The sequence below is a fragment of the Dromiciops gliroides genome, chromosome 4 (assembly GCF_019393635.1).
Source record: "Dromiciops gliroides isolate mDroGli1 chromosome 4, mDroGli1.pri, whole genome shotgun sequence".
Classification (NCBI taxonomy): Eukaryota; Metazoa; Chordata; class Mammalia; order Microbiotheria; family Microbiotheriidae; genus Dromiciops; species Dromiciops gliroides.
Window position 1 is genome coordinate 455,427,747 of NC_057864.1, and position 22,285 is coordinate 455,450,031.

Consider the following 22,285-nt stretch of genomic DNA (forward strand, 5'->3'; position numbering starts at 1 on the left):
ACTTTGGGAAGTCAAAATCTCCATAGCTCAAAGTATCTTCATCTGTGCAATAAAGGGGTTGAACTAGATAACTTCTGAGGTTTAATTCAGCTCTAGATATGTTATCTTAAAACAAATCAGTACTAAGAGTGGGCAGTGAACAGAAGAAATGACACAACTGCCATTATATTATACAAAGATTTAGTCATTGTAAACTAATTATCGTTAACAAGGAGACCAAAAATGCAAAAAAGTCCCTTAGATAACAAATACATGATTCAGCTGCCAAGTGGAAAGAGATGGTGGCCAAAGGCAACACTGGCTGAAAACTATAAACCCATTTGCAAAATCTTAAGAAGGATGAGGGATAGTTATGATGAATATTGCCTCATAAAGAAGAAAAAAGCAGTGGAAAATAAAACCAGCTTAGAGAAAATCCGCCAAGAGATAAAACTAAGCAATCATCTAAGCACATTTAAGGGATAAAAATAGAATGAAAATAACAAAAAGAAGAAAAAAATCTGCAAAACCTTTAAAACAAATTATTTTCACCACAGAGGACAGGAGGACCACCACACTTGGACTCTACTATCGCAGTCCATGATGTGTCTACATAGGGAACAAAATGGGACAAGACCAGGAAAAGCAGCTGGGGTGGGTAGAGAGAGAATGGGTGTGGAAGAAAGTCATGCTGGAGGCAAAACAACTGAGAAAATTAAAGGACAGTTTTAAAAGGTACCAAAAGGAGGGAAAAACACTAAAGATGTGGAAAGAAATCTTGTACTTTACTAATATATGCTTCCTACCTATCCAAAATTTTTAAGCTACTCATTCCCACATGGGGTAGCTAGGTTGCTCAGTGGATAGAGCAGTGGCCTTGGAATCAGGAAGATTCCTCTTTGTGAGTTCAAATCCAGCCTCAGATACATACTAGCTGGGTGACCCTGGGCAAGTCCCTTAACCCTGTTTGCCTCAGTTCCTCATCTGTAAAAGGAGCTGGAGAAGAAAATGGCAAACCTCTCCAGTATCTTCACCCAGAAAACCCCAAATGGTGTAATGAAGACTTGGACATGACTAGGAAAAAAAACCACAACCCAACAACCATATACAATGGAGGGCCTGTATAATGAGTATCAGATGGGAAGATGCAGGCTTTGCCCTTGGCCTCTCATGAATGACTAAAAGATATGAAGCATACAAGGTCCCATCATGTTTACTATTTGTTGATTATGAAAAGGCATTTGATGTGGTAGAACAAAACTTAAGGGCTTTCCTTTACGGGTCTCCAATCCAAATCTCAAAATCATACATACCCTCTGATCATAAACATCACATGAAGCATAAAGCTTATTCTTGCCAATGGTGTTCATCTTTGTGATGGAGGAGATCCAGCTCAGGATCCAAGCCGAAGAGGAACGCCCTTTACCAGGTGAGTGGTCAAGTCCTCTACATGCTCTGGTTTGCAAATACTGTGCTGGGTGCATCCATCAGACCCTTCTGAAAGAAATCTGTTACCTATCAAGAGCCTGACCTTCCACATAGTAAAGACCAAATGGATGAAGAACGTCTATTGCCCAGATTGTGACATAAGCTGCCAGATGGGTTACCTATAGAGCCGGTCCATCTGTATGCATATCTGGGACAGACAGTACAAGGGAACAAGAAATTGAGTCCAGAGCTAAGTAGGAAGAGAAAAGTGGGTCAGATTGTGTTGAGAAAACTGCAGAGCTGCTCTAAAGATGCCAGGTTTCTCCTGGAAACAGAGGCTCATCTTTTCCATATGAGTCTTCTGTTGGTTTGTTTATGGCTCTGAGACAGGAGACACAATAACCTCCCAATGAATCTCACACAGAGGACAATGGAGAGGGACATGGAATGAGCACACTAAAACATCTGACCAAAAGGGACTTCAAAGATCAGTAGTGAAAGGAGTCTCTAGGGAGAATGTAGTTGAGAAAATGGGCTGGTCATGCAGCAAGCGGAAGGGGTGACAGGTGGGCTGTCTAGATGCTCTTCTTGTACCTTCATGGTACAAGATTTCAGCCTATATGAATGCACTCCCTTGGGGCAAATTAGGCAAGAACACAGACCAGAGTACCACATGTTGGGAAGAGGCGGATGGATAGTGATCTGCACCCACACCAAGGGGAAGAGATCTGAGGAAACTTTGGAAAGTTTTACATCCTGGAGATATATTGGTTATGGTTGGTTAAATTTATCTGTCATAAGTTCTAGTAAAAAAAAAAAAATTTCACAACCACAGATCTTATGTCCACTAAGTAACATTTCTCTAGGGAAATTAAATTTTATTTTCTATCCCTGTTACCTTACAGCATATTCCAAGAACATAACTGTTCAACTTCACTCTTTTCTTGGAAACTAACAAAAAATAAAGGAAAAATATAATGGTTTTAAAGTAAAGGAAAACAAGTCTAAAATAAAGAAGGTAGGATGATAGGTTTGAGAAATAAAGGACATTAATTTGTCAAGCAAGAGATCATTGGTAACTTTGGAAATGGCAGTTTCAGATGAAGGATGAGGTTAGAAAGCAGGCTGCAAAAGGGTTAGAAGAGAGTGAGGGCATACGTGGAAGCACTGAATGTGGATAGCTTTCCAGGTAGTTTAACTGAGAAGGAGAAGCAGAGATTGAGGACAATAGCTATAGGACAAAAGGTAGGTGAGATGGTAAAATCAAGTGTGGGTTAAGAATGAGGGAGGCAGGGCAGCTAGGTGGTGCAGTGGATAGAGCACTGGCCCTGGAATCAGGAGGACCTGAGTTCAAATCCGGCCTCAGACACTTAACACTTACTAGCTGTGTGACCTTGGGCAAGTCACTTAACCCCAACTGCCTCACCAAAAAGAAATTAAAAAAAAAAAAGAATGAGGGAGGCTTAGACAGGTTTCTGGGTAGTAGGGGAAAGAAACAGTTGTTAGGGAAATTGAAGATGGAAGAGAGAAGAGGGACGAATAGTGGGGATGACAGGTTGGAGAAGAAAGGAAGCCATGTGCAAAGGTACATTTCTCCAGGAACTGGTTCAAAGGACAAGAATGGGGAGAGCTGTTGGGGGTGAGGAGAAGAGGGAGGATGCAGCAACTAGTCTTAATTTTTTCGTTGTAAATATCCCGAGTTAAAGACTTGGTTACTCTGATCAACACAACGATCCAAGACAATTCCAAAAGACCCATGATGAAAAATTCTACGTACTTCCTGAGAGAGATCTAATGAACTGAGTGCAGATTGAAGCAGACTTTTTTCACTTTATGTTTCCTTTATTGGGGGGCAACATAGCTAATATAGAAATATATTCTGCATGGCCTCTCCCATGTTGCTTGCCTTCTCCATGGATATGGGAGGGGCAGGAGAGAGGGAAAGAATATAGAACTCTATTTTTTAAAATTAATGTTAAAAATAGAGAAAATAAAAAGAAAATAACCTGAGGGAGACAAAGAATTATCCTCTGTATTTCAAAAAATGTCTAGATACTGGTAAACAAATGTGCCCATAGTCACACAGGAAAGTAATGACAGTCCCAGAAATGGAACCTGGCCCCATCTCAGTGCTCTCTACAATAGACTGTGCTTCCTAAACTTCATTATAGAACGAAACTTTAACATCACAATTAAAACTATACCTAAGGGGCGGCTAGGTGGCGCGGTAGATAAAGCACCGGCCCTGGATTCAGGAGTATCTGAGTTCAAATCCAGCCTCAGACACTTGACACTTACTAGCTGTATGACCCTGGGCAAGTCACTTAACCCCCATTGACACCCGCAAAAAAAAAAAAAAAAAAGAATGCAGCAAAGGCCTGATCCAAAGAAAGCTGCCATGTTCTTTCAATTCAAATCACCCAACTGAAATGACCTTCAAAGGTAGTGGAATGGTCAAGGGATTTTTCCCCTTCTCCTAATACAGGCAAAGGTGGAGGGGATTAGAGTCACAGCAATAGAAATAAAAGACCCAAAGGGTTAAGTAAAATAGCTCGGGAGCTCATTTAATCTGCTTAACACCTCTTAATCTTAACCTCAGCCACTAAAAGGAAGCAGCCCCCAGAGGGCCCCAGGACAAATCTAAGGCAATAATTAGAAAAGGAGGATTGCTCTGATCCAATTATTTCCATCAGCTAAAACCTTATTAGTGTCATTTACTTGGTTAATTTTTGAAAGACAATTTGACAAATGGTTAAGTTACAATCTTTTGAAGAGAGTTATGAAAATTTTCACCTTCCTTCTGAGCAAATACAGAGGACAGGTCCAGAAACAAAGGTCTATCCTAAGCCTATTTGCCATAAGTCTCATTTGACTGCAGGGTTGAATTCCACTCCCACCTCTCAGCAGTAATCCAAGTATTCAGAGATCATAATTTTTTTAAAAATTAAGTCCTGTATAATACTCTAAAGAAAAGCTAGCTGCTTTCATTTAGGGCTAACTGAACACAATGTGGCTTGAAAAGAAATCTCTTTTCAATAATGTCCCCTCTCTGACAGCAGGAGCACATTACCATGGGGTTTGAGTCTGCAATGAGATCCCGAAGAGAATCCAAGAAGCCTTGATCCTCCACCATCTGGGCGTTGATGTCATGCAGCTTGGCCACGCAGACTGCCGCAGTCTTTCGGACATAAGGATCTTCATCCTTCAGACACTTTCGGAGCGGCTCACACAGATACTCGGTGATCTTGTCCACCCGAATACACCCCATGGTCCTGACTGCCAGGGCCCGGATTAATGGGTTAGGGTCTTCACAATCCTATGAGAAAACCATAAGTGTACATATTATGACCACATTGTAATGGCTTCCATACGGCACACAAGAAGACCAGTCTCCCTGGTTTAGAGGCCCCTGAGGGCCTCCTCTGAGGAGCACGCTCACAGTTAGAATCCAAACAGTAGGTTCTCACTGCCTGTTTAACTGTTTAGGAGCTGATCCATTAATCGTGTTGCCAAAGTGGCAAAAACAATGGCTTAGAAATACTAACCTCCCCTCTCCACTACCAAGAGAAGCTCTTTTTTTTTTTTAGTGAGGCAATTGGGGTTAAGTGACTTGCCCAGGGTCACACAGCTAGTAAGTATTAAGTGTCTGAGGCCAGATTTGAACTCAGGTACTCCTGACTCCAGGGCCAGTGCTCTATCCACTGAGCCACCTAGCTGCCCCGAGAGAAGCTCTTTTAAATAATGACAGTCTGGACCCCTGACACCTAGTGCTTCCACATGGGAAAGCAGATGAAGAGAAGAGGGGAAGAAATTCTGTGTCCTGATTTTCACCTTCCAGACAAGGTGGAACAAAAGGTTGGTGGAATTATATCAATTCCTTTGGGGGGGAGGGGGGGGGACATGTTACCTACTTCTCCAAAATGTAGGCTATCTGCATTTGCCTTATTCATGAGTTCTCTGGCATCCACCACAGAGACGGTTCAGCAGCGGGCCTGGCCTGCAGCTGAATGTGAGGACATGACTCAGTTCACAAGCTCCTTTCACCTGGCAAGTGGAGACTCTACTGGACTCACCTGGCAGGAGGCAGGCCTGTGGCTTGAGGTGCCCTTAAATCAGGGCTTCTAAAGAATGTCTAGAATTCCTGGGATAATCCCAGGACAACCATTCCTGGTACTACTCTGGGAGGTTTGGAGTTTTGCATGATCCTTCAGAACACAGGGCACTTACGTGTCCTCAGTACAGACACCGACCAAACCAGAAGACACGTGGCAAGCAGACTGCTAGGAAAGCTACCTTCACAAAGCTGTTGACAGCCATGATGGCCATATCTGGCTGACTCTTGGCGTAGTTCATCAGATACAGATAGACGAGCTTCTTTAGCTCCAGGTTATCCGTCTGCATGCAATTCACCACATCTGGAAAGAGAGAGCTGGGGGCAGGAGAGGGAAAGAAGAGGGAAGAGGAGAGGCACAGAGGTTAGGAGAGACGCCAACATCAATACCTGTTCAATAAGTCTTGAAATCACACACACTATACAATGCAAGGAAGACTTTTGTGAAAGTTACAGCTATTAACTGCCAATAATCTCTCACCCCAATTTTTGTCACCATGTGCAGATGACTGTGGATCCTCTCGAGCTAGCTCAGGTACCGGCAAGGCCAAATAAGTTTGGATCTCAAAACAAACTACCTTGTACAGTTATCCTAGAACCATCCTTGCAACACAAAGAGATTTGTTTTGTAGCCATGGCAATGCTCAAAGACCAGCTATGAAGTCAAAGAGGGACGGCAATCTGCACTATGTAAGGAGTATCCACCCACACAAAATTACAGATGACTGAAGAGTGACGCCGAAGGCGGTACCAGGCACTAACATGAGCCCCCGAGGAAACACATTTTTTTTTGGGTGAGGTAATTGGGGTTAAGTGACTTGCTCAGGGTCACACAGCTAGTAAGTGTCAAGTGTCTGAGACCCAAATTTGAACCCAGGTCCTCCTGAATCCAGGGCCAGTGCTTTATCCACAGCGCCACCTAGCTGCCCTGAAACACTTTTTTAAAGAGAACTTTTAACATTATATCATATCATATCATCTTTTCATATCATACCAGTATTATAATATATAATTATAATTCTATAAATAATATGATCTTATATTATTCTCATTTATCAAACTTACTACACCATAAGCCACATATTACTACATCCTATGCTCCTAGACAGCAAAGACTAAGTCTCCTTTGACTTGCTCTCTACAGGGCCCAGCACAAATTTCATACACAAACTGGTGTCAATGAAAAGTCTCTGGGGCAGCTAGGTGGCGCAGTGGGTAGAGCACCAGCCCTGGAGTCAGAAGTACCTAAGTTCAAATCCGGCCTCAGACACTTAACACTTACTAGCTGTGTGACCCTGGGCAAGTCACTTAACCCCAATTGCCTCACTTAAAAAAAAAAAAAAAGAAAAGAAAAGTCTCTGACAGTGACAAAGTCTACCACCATCCTGTAAAAACAACTTCCTATTATTTGTCACGAGATGACGGAATACACAGAAAATCTGATATCATCTGGTCTAATTTACAAAATCAAGATTTTAGCAACATCAAATCAATCTGAAGATTACAAAACATGCTTAAAATCTCATACTGAAATGCTTGTGGAAAGACTGACTCCCACTACCAGGAACTCCAGGGCATGGGACCATCTGCAAGTCACCAATATCTATTCAAGGTGTCCTCCAAACCCTACTCACTTATGGAAGTTCAGTGCTATGTGCAGGTCACCTTGGCAGGGTTACACAAAGGTTAACCAAAAGGCACCAGAGTGAACCAAACAAGCTGTGAGCCAGAAACAGGAGAAAAGATTATCAGTCACCCATAGGGGAAAAGGAAGCCTCTGATCATGGCTAATGGGGGAACATATTCTGCTGAACCATGGAGTGATACCACAAGGGGTTTGTTTGGGTTTTTTGTTTTTTATTTGCTTAATGGAGAAAGGGAGAAAGTGGGAGGAACAGATTAATTTGGGGGGGGGGGGGGCCAAGGAGGGTTAAGTGACTTGCCCAGGGTCACACAGCTAGTAAGTGTCAAGTGTCTGAGACTGAATTTAAACTCAGGTCCTCCTGAATCCAGGGCCGGTGCTTTATCCACTGTACCACCTAACTGCCCCGAACAGATTAATTTTTAAAAGGCTTGTTACTTGAAAAGAATTTTTTAAAAAACACCACACTACAGAACAAAAGGAAAACATCCTCAAGTAGAAGCTGAGTTTGAGTTGAAAAGGCAAGAGATTTTCTCCTTGGCATAAACAATCCATAACTGGATGACAACCAATGGGCAACTGAAATTTTAATGTACTAGTGCTAAAAAAAAAAAATTCCTCATAAAACCCAGTGACATCAGAGCTTTCACTGCTGCTTCTTCACCCCCCACCCTGACCTCCCATTTTGATCATCTCAGTACTTTGAGATCAATTGTGGTCAGGTCTCCCCGACACGGACACTCCCTGTGATGCTGCAGACCACATTGGATCCATGCCTGCCCTTCCTGAATGACTCCTCCATTCCCTACAAGTTTAGCAAAGAGGGTCCCCCCCCAAGGGGCCAGGGATCTTCTTCTATACCTCCTGACATCATGTAGATGTCCAAGGAGCACCAGGGGATTATTATCAGTTATTCCACCATCTCCAGAACTGGCCCATCTTTTCATCCACTCATAAAACTCCAATAATGGTCCTTCATCTACACACACATTCACCACTAAACTCTGCTCCCCAACTGAAGACCAAGAATTTCAGTCCTTTGGAGGCTGTAACATTCCAAAGAATACTGTTTAAAAAATTGTTTTAAAATTTGGTCTCACAGAAGGCTAGAGTCATTATCAACACTGGCAATTTCCTGAAGCCATTCTGGCCCACGGTCTTCCTCATAGTCAGTTCTGGGCCCAGTTCACTGTCCAGTTACAATGTCTGTCCAAGACCTAAGCATCCAAGGGACAACTCTATACACTGCACATTAAACTGCATCTCAGTCTATACAACAAGCATTTTTCTATCTGACTTTTCCTGAGGGAACAGAACAGATTCCCCTGAGGGATGAAAGATCTCATTCAGGAGGCTCTGCAACTTCCAGGGAATATCTCGATTATCTCACCAACTGTAAGGGATTTCCTCTTTCTGTTCGACATTGTTACAGACGTCCTCCATGACAGTGGCAAACACCTTTGGTGAGCACCAAGTCTCTCTATTTTAAGGCCTTTTAAAAAATTACTTATCAGAGGCCTGAATAATGTTATCTCTGTCATTACATATTGCAAGGAGTCTTGTATGACTCTAGCATATGCATAGTAAGAACCTGGTTGGAGAAAAACTTTCAAAGGCTGCATTTTGTTCTACAAAATAAAAGACTTTTATCAACCAAAAACAAGCTCGGTCACTCTTATATTCTCTACATCTTTTAGTCAAATGTGTGATCAAAAGATAAGAACTGCTGTGGAATATCCTCCATGAAGACCTGCCTCATATGTCGGGGTCTCATGCATCTGGTGAAGGAATTTCCAAGTCCAAAATAATTATGCTAAATCACAGAAACATCATCATGTATTCAAACCAAATAGACCTTAAAATAGGCTGGTTTCTTTAACGTACCACATGATTCTGGGCTCCTAAGGAACCAACAATGCTGACTTGAATTCAGTAGGAATCACAGGAGCTTCTGCCTCCCAAGGCGGTTTTAACATTGCACGAACACGACCTTATCCCAGATTCACAAGGATGCCCCCCACCCCAGCCCGGCCCGGCAGTATGGTACTAGCTAGATCAGTAAATGACAAGATCAAACTCATCATCTTCTCCTAGGGCATTATCTAAAGCTCAAGGTAGAGATAACAAAGGATTCTGTCTTGATGGAGTTGAGGAAGGACCCCTTTTTTCCTCACCAAAGAAAGTGCAATCAAAGGGCTGGCTGGAATAGCAAACGAGAAAGAAGGAAGAAGTGGGGAGGCAAGAGAGTGAATGATCCCTTACCTGACATCCTTCCCCACTGTCATGGCTGCAATCACTTTCTTGACAGCTTCTTTTCTCTTCTCCTTCTTTTCATTGTTGAGCTCTGCCTTCAGTTCGAAGATCTCTCCTAAAAAGAGAGAGTATGAGACAAGGGAGTCAGGAGAGAGCTCCAGAGCCAAGGAACCAAGACCGATGCTGCACTTCACAAATAAACCAAACCAGGAAAGACATCCAGTGGGGTCAGGGTAAGAAACTCAGCATATGGAAGGGCAGGGGATAAATCCCAAGTCCCAGAAATTCTGCTGAGCCATGTATAACCAAACTAGGACTGACACGAATCCTGTTAGTATATGGGTGAAGATGAACTTGACTTGCAGAACCTCAGTAGTAATTCAATTGACATCAAAGTATTAGATACTTCATGATCTTCTTAGTATTAACATGTGACAGACTACCATGTCTCTAACAATAGAACAAGGAAATGATATATTTTATATACCAAACAGATAACAACACATACTTAAAATTATTTGGTTTCAATGTGTTTGAAATATTTTTAAGATAAAAAGCAAAACCTCTTTAAGGAAGTAGCTTGGAAAGATCTGGAATTAACTGAACATAGGCAAACAAGTTACTCTGGGTATCTCTTTCAAAAGTAAAGTAAGTTTAGGGGGCAGATAGGTGGCACAGTGGATAAAGCACTGGCCCTAGATTCAGGAGGCCCTGAGTTCAAATCAGACTAGCTGTGTGACCCTGGGCAAGTCACTTAACCTGGACATCCTCTGGAGTCATGGCTGATCACTGAAGTCTTTCAAAGTTATTATCTTTTACAATGTTGTTATCATTGTATGAATCACTCAGTATTCTGCTCACTTTGTTCTGTATCAGTTCTTACAAATCCTGCCAAAATTCTTTCAATCCATCCTTTTCATCACTTCTTAGGTTACAATACTATTTGCATACCAATATTTGTTCCCCAACTGATGGACACTCTCATGGCGTCCAGTCCTTTGAAAACAAAAGTGCTGCTATAAATATTCTTGTACGTATAGGTCCTTTTCCTCTGCTTTTGATCTCTTTGGAAGGTATATGCTGCTCTAATTTGCTTTCATGAGGTCTTTTATTCATTTGGAGCTGAATGTGGTATGAGATGTCAGTCTAAATATAATTTCTACCAAATGGTTTTCCAGTTTTCCCAGCAGTTTTTTGTCATATATTGAGTACTTACCCAAACAGTCTGGATCCTGGGTTTATGAAACACTATTCTACTATGTTCAATTAGTTTGGGATGTCATGTTCCTAATTTGTTCTACTGATCAACTTTTTTATTTTTTAGTCAGTATCAACTACTTTTGGTGGCTGCTGCTTTGTAGTATAGTTTAAGATCTGGTCCTCCTTCATAGACCACCTTTCTTCTCACTATTTAAAATTATTTCCCTTGAGACTACTGACTTTTTGTTCTTCCAGATGAATTTAATTATTTTTTCTAGCTCTAAAAAGAAATTCTTTGGTAGTTTGATTGATGTGGCACTGAATAAGCAAATTTAAGCAGAATTATAATTTTCATGTTGATTCTGCCCAACCATGAGCAATTAAGAGCTCTCCAATTACTTAGGTCTGGCTTTATTTTTTATATTTATTATTTATTTTTGCAGTTGTATTCAAATAGTTCCTGTGTGTCTCCTAGAAGGCAGACTCACCAACAATTTTCCCTTTATCTTTTCTTTATTCTGCAAAAGAACTCCCTTACAATTTTTTAAAAAAGTTTCAAAAAGAAACAGAGGGGCCACTAGGTGGCACAGTGGATAAAGCACCAGCCCTGGATTCAGGAGGACCTGAGTTCAAATGTGACCTCAGACACTTGACACTTACTAGCTGTGTGACCCTGGGCAAGTCACTTAACCCCAACAGCCTCACCCAAAAAAAAAAACCAAAAAGAAACATAAAGAAAAATTCAGCAAAAACAATTAACGTATGGAGTGAAGGAACAAAAGTATCACTTGTCTTTTTTGGGGGGAACAAGTCTGATCATCAAAATTTTGCAACTGTAAGTTCTTGTTTTGTTGTTTTTTCCAATTACATTGTTATAATCACTGTATATGTTGTTCTCTTAGCACTGCTTACTTCACTTTACAGAAATTCATATAAGTCCTTTTGTATTCATTATATTAATTTCTTACAACACAACATTATTCCATTGCATGTATCCAATACATTTTGTTTAAGCATTTCCAGTCACTTAACATCTAGACTGTTTCCAGTTCTGTTACTTACACACACACACACACACACACACACACACACACACACACACACACACACACACACACGCTGCTAAAAATATTTTCGTATATATGAAGCCCTGGTTAATTAAATCCCTGGGGTATATGCTTAGTAGTGGCCTCTACAGGCCAAATAATATGCATACATTACTCATCTCATTTGCATAAATTCAAATTGCTTTCCAAAATGGAGGTGCCAGTCCAAAGCTCCACCAACAATACATTAGGATGCTTGTCTTTTCACAATCTCTACAAGATGCACAATTCCCATTTTTTGACTTTTTTACCAAATTACTGAGTATGAAGCCTCATGCTTGTTTTGATGGGCATTTCTCTTATCATTAGCAATTTGGAGAATTCTTTCAAATGGTTAATTGTTTGCAACTCTTCTTTTGGAAACTATTTATATCCTTTGACTACTCATCTATTGGGGAATAGCTTTTGTCTTTAAATATTTCTCTTGGTAGTCTATATGTCTTAAATAAAATCTTTTATCATAGGTATTTGATAGGAAAAAATCTTCCCAAGTGATTCATTTCTCTTCTCATCCTAAATGCATTTTAAAATTGTTTGTATGCTTTTCAACTTCATTTAATCAAAATTATCTTTTTTATGTTTTATGTTTTACAATTGTCTCTATCCCTTATTACATTAAGGCATCAATCCTTTGTACACAGTTGTGAAATTTATGATCTGTTTCTCTTCTAACCCTAATTTTAATTAATTTTTAATATGTAATATTCAGTTCATGTAACCATTTTTTAAAATTTATTTTTTATTTTATTTTCAGTTCCATATTCTCCCTCCTCCTCTCACTGAGAAAGAAAGAAATCATGTATCTGTTCTGAACTTATTGTGGAATATGCGGCAAAATTCTGTCTAAGGCCAATTTCTGCCAGTCTGCTTTCTAATATTCTCAGGAATTCTCATCAAATAAGGGTTTTTTTCATTGTTTTCTGAGGTTTATCAAACACTGATCTATTAAATTCGATGGTTTCTGATTGTTCTTCACTTAATATGTTCCACTAATTTACTTTTCTATTTTTTAACCAGTATCACATGGTGTTGATAACTGCTACTTTATAAAACAGTTTAAGGCCTGGTTATACCATTCCACATTCACTACTGTTTTTATTATTTCCCTTGATAGTCTATTATTTTGTTCCTTCAGATAATTCTTAATCTATTATCTAGCTCTATAAAGTAGCCCTCTATGGTAGTGTGAATAGCGCAGCACCGAATCTATAAATTAACTCTGGTAGTATTATTTTTATTATACTGGCATGGCTCAAACTCTGAACTCAAAACAGCACTCTTAGCTATTAAGATCTTTATTTCTTTAAGGAATATTAAAACAAAAGAAAAGGAATATTTTGAGACCGAGTCTTTAATAAACTGACTCCCAAATATTTTGTAGTTATTTTGAATGGAATTTCTCATTTTTAATGTTTTTCCTGGATTATTTCATAGAAATACTGTTAGATTTTGTTGATTTATTTTGTAACCTGCAAGTTTACTGAAATTATGATTATTAGTTTCTTTGCTAAGTAACTCTCAGTGTCATCAGCAACTACATAGTTTTGTCTGCTCTTTGCTTATCCTTATGTCTCCAATGTCCTTCTCTTGTCTTGTTGCTGATTACTAGCCTTTCTAAAACTATCATATAACAGGAGGGAAAGGGAGTGTTTTATTCTTATACTTATTGGGAAAGTTTCTATTGTTTCCCATTATATTTATATAAAATATTTGCTCTTTGTTTTAAATACCTTCTTCATATTAAAAGAAACAGATCCCTCTATACCTATATCGTGTTGTGTTTTCAGCATAAATTGGTATTGTACCTTGTCAAAGGCTTTTTCTACATGACTAATGTGTTTTAATCTGTTGATACATTATTAATAATTATATGGTTTGCACTTTTGGGTCTTTTTCCCAAAGAAATCATGGAAAGGGGAAAGGGAACCACATGTACAAAAATATTTATAGCTGCTCTTTATGTGGTGGCAAGGAATTGGAAGTTGAGGGGATGCCCATCAATTGGGGAATGGCTGGATAAGTTGTGGTATATGAATACAATGGAATACTATTGTGCTGTAAGAAATGATGAGCAGGAGGAGTTCAGAGAAACCTGGAGGGTCTTGCATGGGCTGATGATGAGTGAGATGAGCAGAACCAAAAGAACATTGTACACAGTATCATCAACATTGAGTGTTGATCTATTGTGATGGACTATATTCTTCTCACCAATACAATGGTACAGAAGAGTTCCAGGGAAGAAGAGGATCTCCAAATCCAGGGGAAAAAAAAGAACTGTGGAGTATAGATGCTGAATGAACCATACTATTTCTTTTGTTTTTGGTGCTGATGTTTTTCTATTTTGAGGTTTTTCGTCATTGCTCTGATTTTTCTCTTATAACATGACTAATGCAGAAATATGTTTAATGTTATTATGTGTATATATATATATATATATATATATATATATATATATATATATATATATATATATATATATAACCTATATCAGATTACCTGCTGTCTAGGGGAGGGGGGAGGGAGAAAAATCTGAAATTGGAAAGCTTGTATAAACAAAAGTTGAGAACTATCTTTACATGTAACGGGAAAAAATTAAAATACTTTATTAATTAAATTATATGGTTTGGAGCTTTTTGTTTTTAACATAATTATAATCATTCTTCTCCTATTTGTTAAATCATCTTTGCATCCTTGATATAAATGTATATATAAACTCATGCATATAAATGCATTCAAATATTATCCAGTGGGATCACAATTGGGAAAAAGGGGGTACCAGCACATTATCATTTTCATAGGAATCAAGCACCTCTAGTGGAGTCTATTCCACCAACATCCACTTAAACAAAGAAGGCAAGAACATTCCAGATGAAACATTACTTATTTTTGGTCAGCAAAACAAAACGGCAGAGCCAAAAGCAGTCAGTTAAGTTGGGTTCCCTCAAAATCCAAAGCTGCCAAAATCCAGCTTTCTCTTTTCCCATCATTTACTTCATGAGTGTGACAAACGAGGGAACAGCAGGATTCCAGAAACACTGCATCATGAGCAGCAGGACTAGCAAAATCAAAGCAGGATGGATCAGAAGCTACTGAAACTGTCCAAAATATAATTTGAGAGAGGGGTAACTCAAATCTTGTGCTCTTTCCTTTATTTTAAAATTTTTCAACTCAACATTTATGATAGCACTGGCCCTAATAAAGGCCTAACTGCTAGGCTGATGTTATAAACGCCTGAATAAAGAAAGTCATAGAGCTCCTTGAAGGATAGGCATTGGATAATGAAGTTCCTTGAAAGAGCTTTAATTATATCCCAAGATAGAACAAAAGGTAGCTCAATCATCAATGTACATAAAATGCTATGGAAAGGAAGGGAGAAACAGGCTGATCACTGGAATTCAGGGGAGTCAACAACATTAAGAAAATCAAAAAAGCTAGAGGAGTATAAGATAGTCACGATATTTGTAAAGGAGGAAGCCAAGTCCCATGGGTCTCTGGGAGCAGGCACACACAAGAAATGAAAAAAAAAAAGGTAGATTAGAAAAGGATTTTAAGAAATTAACAAGGGAAAGACTTCTATTCCCCTCCTTTCCTTTTGCTGCCACTAAAACACATCTGTGCTCAATTAATGGAGACTCAGTCAGAAAAGCCTGACCAAGGGAAATAAAGGAAGCCAAGAGATGGGACAAGGCAATATGAAAAAGTGATTCAGTATGTGCTCTCTCTGATGGAAAGGCAATTAGGATTAATCTGAAGTTCTCCATAAGGAAATGTAAGCTCCAGCTCTATATGGACCGTTACAGATCAAGAATTCACATTACATGACCAATACTGTAATGTTTTAAATAATCATACATGTATAACCCCTATCTGATTGTTTGCTGCCTCAGGGAGGGTGGAAGGGAGGAAGGGAGGACGGGAAAGAGGGATAAAAATTGGAACCCAAAACTATAAATAAAAGTGTTTATTATTTTTTTTAAAAAAAGGAGAATTCACATTACAACATTAAAAAAAGAAAAGATAATTTTCTAACACTTCAACAAAAAAGGTGAAAGGGAGACAACTGAGGTGCCTAGTATACAGTAACATGAAAAGTTTAACCTCAAACAAGATGGCTAAAAATGCTTTTGAGACTTAAAAGCTATTTCATGATAATAACAGAATCTTAAAATAATGGTGGAACCATGAGAACAGCACTAAACTGTATTTGGGTCATCCAAGCATGCCCAGATGTCTTTGGGCTCTACTGATTACACCCAAGACAGGAAAAAGAACTCATTCAGAATAATCCCCCATGTCCATCACAAGAGAATTTATCCCTAAAGTGCAGGTAAAGCTCTATATACACAGCACTGAAGGGACAGAATCAGCCAAGTTTTAATCATGTTGTGGATTCCTACTAAGATCATAAGGCCATAGATTTAGAGCTGGGAGAAACCAGAGAGATCATCTGGTCCAACTCTTATTTTATAGATGAAGAAACTAAGGCTCATGGAGGTTAAATGACTTGCCCAAAGTCACAGAAGTACTAGCAGAACCAGTATTCAAAATGAGGTCCTCCGACTCCGAATGCAGATTCCTATCTCAGAAGTGAATGTGTGATGGTAAAACCAATGACTAAAAAGAAGCTGTCTAACCCAAGTGAGCTCAGAAAAGGAAAGCTATCCACAGCTCTCTAAGTGGGTGGTTCAAAGTAGTATTTTTAGAAGAATGAGGGAATGAGGGTTTTTGAAGGAGAGCTCTCAACCAATGCTCCTGGTCCTATACTCAGATGGAAAAAGCCAGTATCAAAGTTCATGGTGGTATCCCCTGGCCAGAGTGGGACACCTGACTTAATCTTCGGTGCAAGACCTGAGAACTAGAGCCTATTATGCCAGGCCATCTTTGGGATCAAAGAATCTCTGACTGGGAAGGTACCACACAGGCCTTCTCTCATCCAACCCGAACCTAAAATGCTCTTTTTTGTTTCCTACTGTTATTGCAAAGTAAGAATCACCTCCAACATACAATCTAACCATTCCTTCAGTTGTGGTAGCCAATTGCCCCCCTTCTTCAAGCCAAGAGGAGTCAGGTTCTTAGGCGTGGCTTGAAAGAGGATTCTCCCTTTTTTTACCAACCTGCGACACTGGGGTTGCCTTCTGCAGGCTCACTGTCACACTGGAACACCAAGAGACTTCAGAAGAACAGCCCGTAGTCAAAAATACAAAAGAAAAGCCTCACCTTATCCACTGGTGGGTCTAGCTGAGCCACGTCTCTGTCTATCCTTGCTTGGAAGGAATGGCACTTTATTATTTCTCGAGACGCTCATACATTTACCTGGCCTTACCTTTTTTATTGGTCGTGAAATACTTGGAGTCAGTCATTTTTCCAGCTTCTTAAGGTAATACCTGCAATGAGAGAAGATTCTTTTAACCAACAAACAGCTGCTCCGGCCAGAACACCCAGCACTGCAAGTGGAAAATAACACTTCTGTCCTAAAGCCAGACAGTGGAAGATAAGCTACTGAGCCTGCCTTAACTTTATGACATCATCCAAGAATGCTTTGAAAGCCAAAAAGCTAGACCTTTTTGGGAAAATGGGGACTTCATTTGGAAAAACTCTCTCTTCCTATTATCTTCTTTCTAGGAAAATCTGTTTTCCCTCCAAGCTTTAAGAGGATCAATCAACAAGCATTCAGGCAGCACCCACCATGCACTAGGCAATGGGATGCAGAAACCCAACTCCCTACTTACAAGGGGCTTACACTCTAGTGGCAGAGGCAAAAGGCACAAGTGGGTTTAAATAAAACAAATGGAATATACAAAGTGGTTAAACACAAATTAGTTGGAAAGGAAGACACAAGAAGTCATACATCAGGAAATGATTCACAGAGAAGGTGGTGCTTGGGGGTAAGCCTTGAAGGGAAAAAGGACTTCCATGAGATGGCGGTAAGCAAGGAGTCCATTCCAGGTACCAGGGATAACTAGTGCAAAGGCAGAGAGGAGAGGTGGGTGCTGATGTGTCTCTAAGAAGCAGAGCAGAAGCCAGTTTGGCTAGAACACAGAGTACCAAAGGAGTCCTATTATACAAGAGGGCAGGAAAGATAGGTTGGGGGCACATTGTGAAAGGTCTTTAAAAACTAAGCAGAGGGGGCAGCTAGGTGGCACAGTGGATAAAGCACTGGCCTTGGATTCAGGAGGACCTGAGTTCAAATCCAGCCTCAGACACTTGACAGTTAACTGGCTGTGTGACCCTGGGCAAGTCACTTAACCCTCATTGCCCTTCAAAACAAAACAACAACAACAACAACTAAGCAGAGGAGTTTATATTTTATCCAACAGGAAATAAAAATGCTCTCAAAACTTGAAGTGACCTCTTGATGTGACAGAAGTTTATTGGGCAATAGGGTACCCCAGGGGCTTACCCAGTAAGAGAATACCATGGTCAGATCTGTGCTTAGAGAAAGTCACTTTGGCAGCACTAGTACTGTAGAGGGCAAAATGGAGTGGAGTGAAAGGCCAATGAGAAGACAACAAGCAAAGAGAGCCCAAACTAAGGGGGAGGCTTTGGGATATGAGAGAAGAGGCCAGATATGAGAAATGTTATAGAAGTTTAAACTGCACCATTTGCCAACTGACTGTGAGGTGAGGAGGACAGAATAATGTTGAAGCTATGGACCTGGGAGATTGGAAGAATGGTGCCTTCAACTGAAAGAAGTAAGTATGAAGTGGAAGGGGGAGGGCAGCAAAGATGAGCTGCTTTTTACAGGTTTTGAGTTTGAGATGTCTTCAGGACATCAGGCGAGTAGGCCTTGATCTATCCATCTGGGATGGGAGCTGATAAAATGACCAAGAGAGAGAATGCAGACCTAAGAGAAGCGGGCCCAGGACAGGACAGAATCATGGTAGAATTTAGGTAGAACAGTCAGGATAAAGAGCTAACAAAAGAAACCAAGAAGGAACAGACAAGTAGGAGAAAAACCACGAGAGCACAAAGAAAATATCAAGGAGGAAAGAAGTGCTCAGTGGCATCAAATCTAGATGTCAGGGAGAAAAAAGATCAAGACGGAAAGACGACCACTGGATATGGCGATTAGGACATTCCTGCTAACTTTAGAGACAGCAGTTCCAGTCAAGTGATGACGTCAGAAGTCAGATTGCAAAGGACAACAGAGAGGAGAGGAATTGGAGGCAATGAATATAGGACTATGGCTGAGAAAGGGAATAGCTTATGGGGATGGGAGGGTCTAGTGAAGGGGGTTTGTTTTGTTTTTTAGGATGGGGGAGACAGCAGAAGGGAAGGAAGTGGGAAGGTAAAGACAGAGGGAGGGCTTGGGAAATGTGCCTAAAAGGCAAAGCCAGGGGCTGTGGTTGGGCCCTTTGGAGGCCCCACAGACTGAGGTCCTAGGCTGAGGCGAGATTTCAGGCTGGCTGCTGCTTCTTCCCCAAGTCTGGCCATTCCCCTCTCATGGTCCCTCCAAGTCAATGCTCAAAGTGCAATGGCTCTATGAGAAAGAAGTAGGATCTTCCATCTTCAATGGATAAGAGTCAATGGGAATGAATAAAACCTTTATTAAACACTTACTAAGCACAGGGCACACAAATAGAAAAACATGATAGTTCTGCTCTCTAGATAAGCTCATGTTCTAATGAAGGGAGACAACACAAATTAAGAGGCTTCAGCAACAGAGCTGTAGTTAAGGTCTAGTGGTCTTTCTTACAACTTACTGCTACTCAGGAGATACAATCATTAGGAAGCTGAGATCACAGTGGGAGTTGGAGCCCTGGGGAAGGGCTCCTCCACCCCCTGTTCAATTTGACCTTCTGCCCCTTCCCCTCAACTGGGCTGGGGCTATGATCAAACAGAATTGCAAACTATTAATCATATAAAAGACTGCTCAAAATCACTGCTATGAGATATGATACTCAAAATAACTCTGAGACCACCTCATATTAGCAATTTGCAAATATGGCAAAAGACTGAAATGTTGGACATTGTCAGTGGAGCTGTGAATTTGTCCAACCACTCTGGAACACAATTTGGAATCACGTTATTTAAAAAAAAAAACACTACTGAACTAAAATGTCCACACTGTTTGATCATGAGATCTCACCACTACTAGGTTTATACCCCAAGGAAGAGATAAGAGAGAGATAAAAGGTCAAAGATGTATCAAAATATTAAGAGCAGTTCTTTTTGTGGTAACAAATAATGGAGAAACAAAGGAGATGCCCACCACCTGGGAAATAGTTAAACAAATTGTGGTAAGTGAATAAAGGATGAAGGACTCAGAGCATCATGGGAAGACGTGTATGAGCCAATGCAAGCGAAGTCAGCAGGACCAGGAAAATAAATACACAGAAAAACAAGGAGAGTTTAGATAGAACTGTCCTTAGTAAAGCCCCACTTCTGACACACACCAGCTAATGTGACCCCAAGCAAGTCATTCAACCTCTCAATGCCAGTTACTCAAGTTTCAGATAAGGCCAAGAGGAGTTCCCCACACGAGAGGGAGGGAAGGGGGGTGTCAAGTCACAGGTCCACTCAAAACAAAAACCAATATACACAACAGCTACAAATAGTGTCAATGGGAAAAAAAAAAAACATGAATGGGAATTATAATGACCAAACTTTATTGGCACCAAGAAGAGAAGAAAAAATGAATCTCCTTTCTTCATTTGCAAGGATAAGAGACTACCGTTGCTCAATACCATATAGAGTAAAACTCCATTGAGGTGTTGTTAGTTGTCCTGAATTGCTTTTTTCCCTACTTCATTTTTGTTAAAAGGTATGACTCTTGGGGGAGGGATATATTTGGAAATTAAGATAATGTAAAATCAAGATATCAGATATTTTTAAGAGGAAGGGGAGTCTTCCCATAGTCTCTAGATGGGGGGGGGGGACACACGTTATTTGTGACAGTGGCCCCTTCCCACTCCTTTCTGGACCAGGGGGCCCAAACCGTGGCCTCACTGCACAATAAGCTTCACAGCCCCTGTTCCTGGACCCTCTGCTTTGCCACTTAAGTATAAAAATCAATGATTATTTGTACATAAAGTCTACTATAACCGAGTCATTATGACTCTATAGAAAACTAAGCTCTTCCTGGGGGGTGGAAGGGGGGAACACTCTTCAAGATTACAAATAAACTCCATGACTACTGAGTTCCATCCTGTGTTCCCCTTCTGCCTTTCCTTAGTCTGAACTAAAAAGCAATTAGCTGATTCAGAGACTCCCAAGGCTGGCCTGGAGGAAGGTATTAGACCCTTAGGCAATAAAACTACCACATTTCAAGCACAAGATCTGGCTCCACCTTCCTGGTCCCAGCCCAGGATGAATAGGTCACCAATGGATTTCAGTAAGAGCTTCACTGTTCAAAAGCACTCATCTGTATTTTTCATAACCTAACAGCTGGGCATATGCCTTGGAGTCAGGAAAATCTAAGGGTTCACATTCTGCCTCTGAGATATATATATATATATATAAATAATATGCTGGCTGTGTAACCCTCGGCAAATCACTCAATTTTAAGCTGCTGCTAACCAAATCTCAAGGAGAATTCAGAGGACCCTGGGGAATGTCCAGGGGGAGGTCTAAGAGGTCAAAATTATTTTTACAATGATTTGTTGTTGTCCGGTCGTTTCAGTTGTGTCCAACTCTTCGTGACACCGTTTGGGGTTTTCTGGCAAAGATACTAAAGTGATATGCCATTTCTTTCTCCAGCTTATTTGACAATTGAGGAAACTGAGGCAAACAGGGTTAAGTGGCTTGCCCAGGGGTCACAGAGCTAGGAAGTATCTGGGGTCACATTTGAACTCAGGTCTTCCTAACTCCAGCTGACTCACAAAACCGAGGACTTTTATCCTAGAAAGATTCATGCTCAAAGAATTTAGCCAAAGGGTTAGCTAGAGAATGAGGCCAGGGCATTCTAGCAACCTCTCATTCCAAAGCTGAAGAGCAGTATGGAATATTAGAGTCTGCCTCTAATCAAACACTGAATGAAATTCATAAAAAGAAAATGGGGGGTCGCCGCTAGGTGGCGCAGTGGATAAAGCACCAGCCCTGGAGTCAGGAGTACCTGAGTTCAAATCCGACCTCAAACACTTAACACTTACTAGCTGTGTGACCCTGGGCAAGTCACTTAACCCCAATTGCCTCACAAGAAAGAAAAGAAAATAGCACCTTATGGATACCAGCTAGCTGATAATGAATCACTGCACAACACAGCTCTCTGAAGCACTCGTGCCACTCTCTTTTCCTTTCCTGACCTCTGCCATTCTAATTCATAGCAGTCATATGTATCATGGGTTTTAATCCCCAATAGACCAAAATCTTCTTCACAGCAAAGTGGGTCTCCCCACTCCCATCTTTGTATTCCCTCGATACCTGACACACAGTAGGAACTTCTGTAGCCTTAGTACGATGAACAAACTTGTCAATGGTGACTGCCATTTAAAAGCACAAAGTAAGCTATAAAGCAAACAAATCCAACAGCCTATAGGTAAGAAGCAAAAAACCTCGATAAACAACAAAAATGTTATCTAGTTCATTCCAGGTGCTTAAAATCACGTGCATACCGCTGCAAACTGG

The 22,285-nt window shown here is 40.5% G+C and overlaps 1 protein-coding gene across 4 annotated transcripts in view; it reads right to left on the reverse strand.

Moving 5' to 3' along the window:
* Positions 1-22,285, reverse strand: part of AP2B1 (adaptor related protein complex 2 subunit beta 1) — a 128,981-nt gene that overhangs the window by 99,717 nt on the left and 6,979 nt on the right. For all 4 annotated transcript variants that reach the window (XM_043964235.1, XM_043964237.1, XM_043964234.1 and 1 more), the window contains exons 2-5: positions 17,043-17,103; positions 9,423-9,528; positions 5,701-5,836; positions 4,478-4,723 (exon numbers count right to left, since the gene is read on the reverse strand). In XM_043964235.1, the coding sequence (XP_043820170.1) occupies positions 4,478-4,723; positions 5,701-5,836; positions 9,423-9,528; positions 17,043-17,079 (525 nt within the window). In that variant the 5' untranslated portion in view covers positions 17,080-17,103. The remainder of the gene's footprint in view (positions 1-4,477; positions 4,724-5,700; positions 5,837-9,422; positions 9,529-17,042; positions 17,104-22,285) is intronic.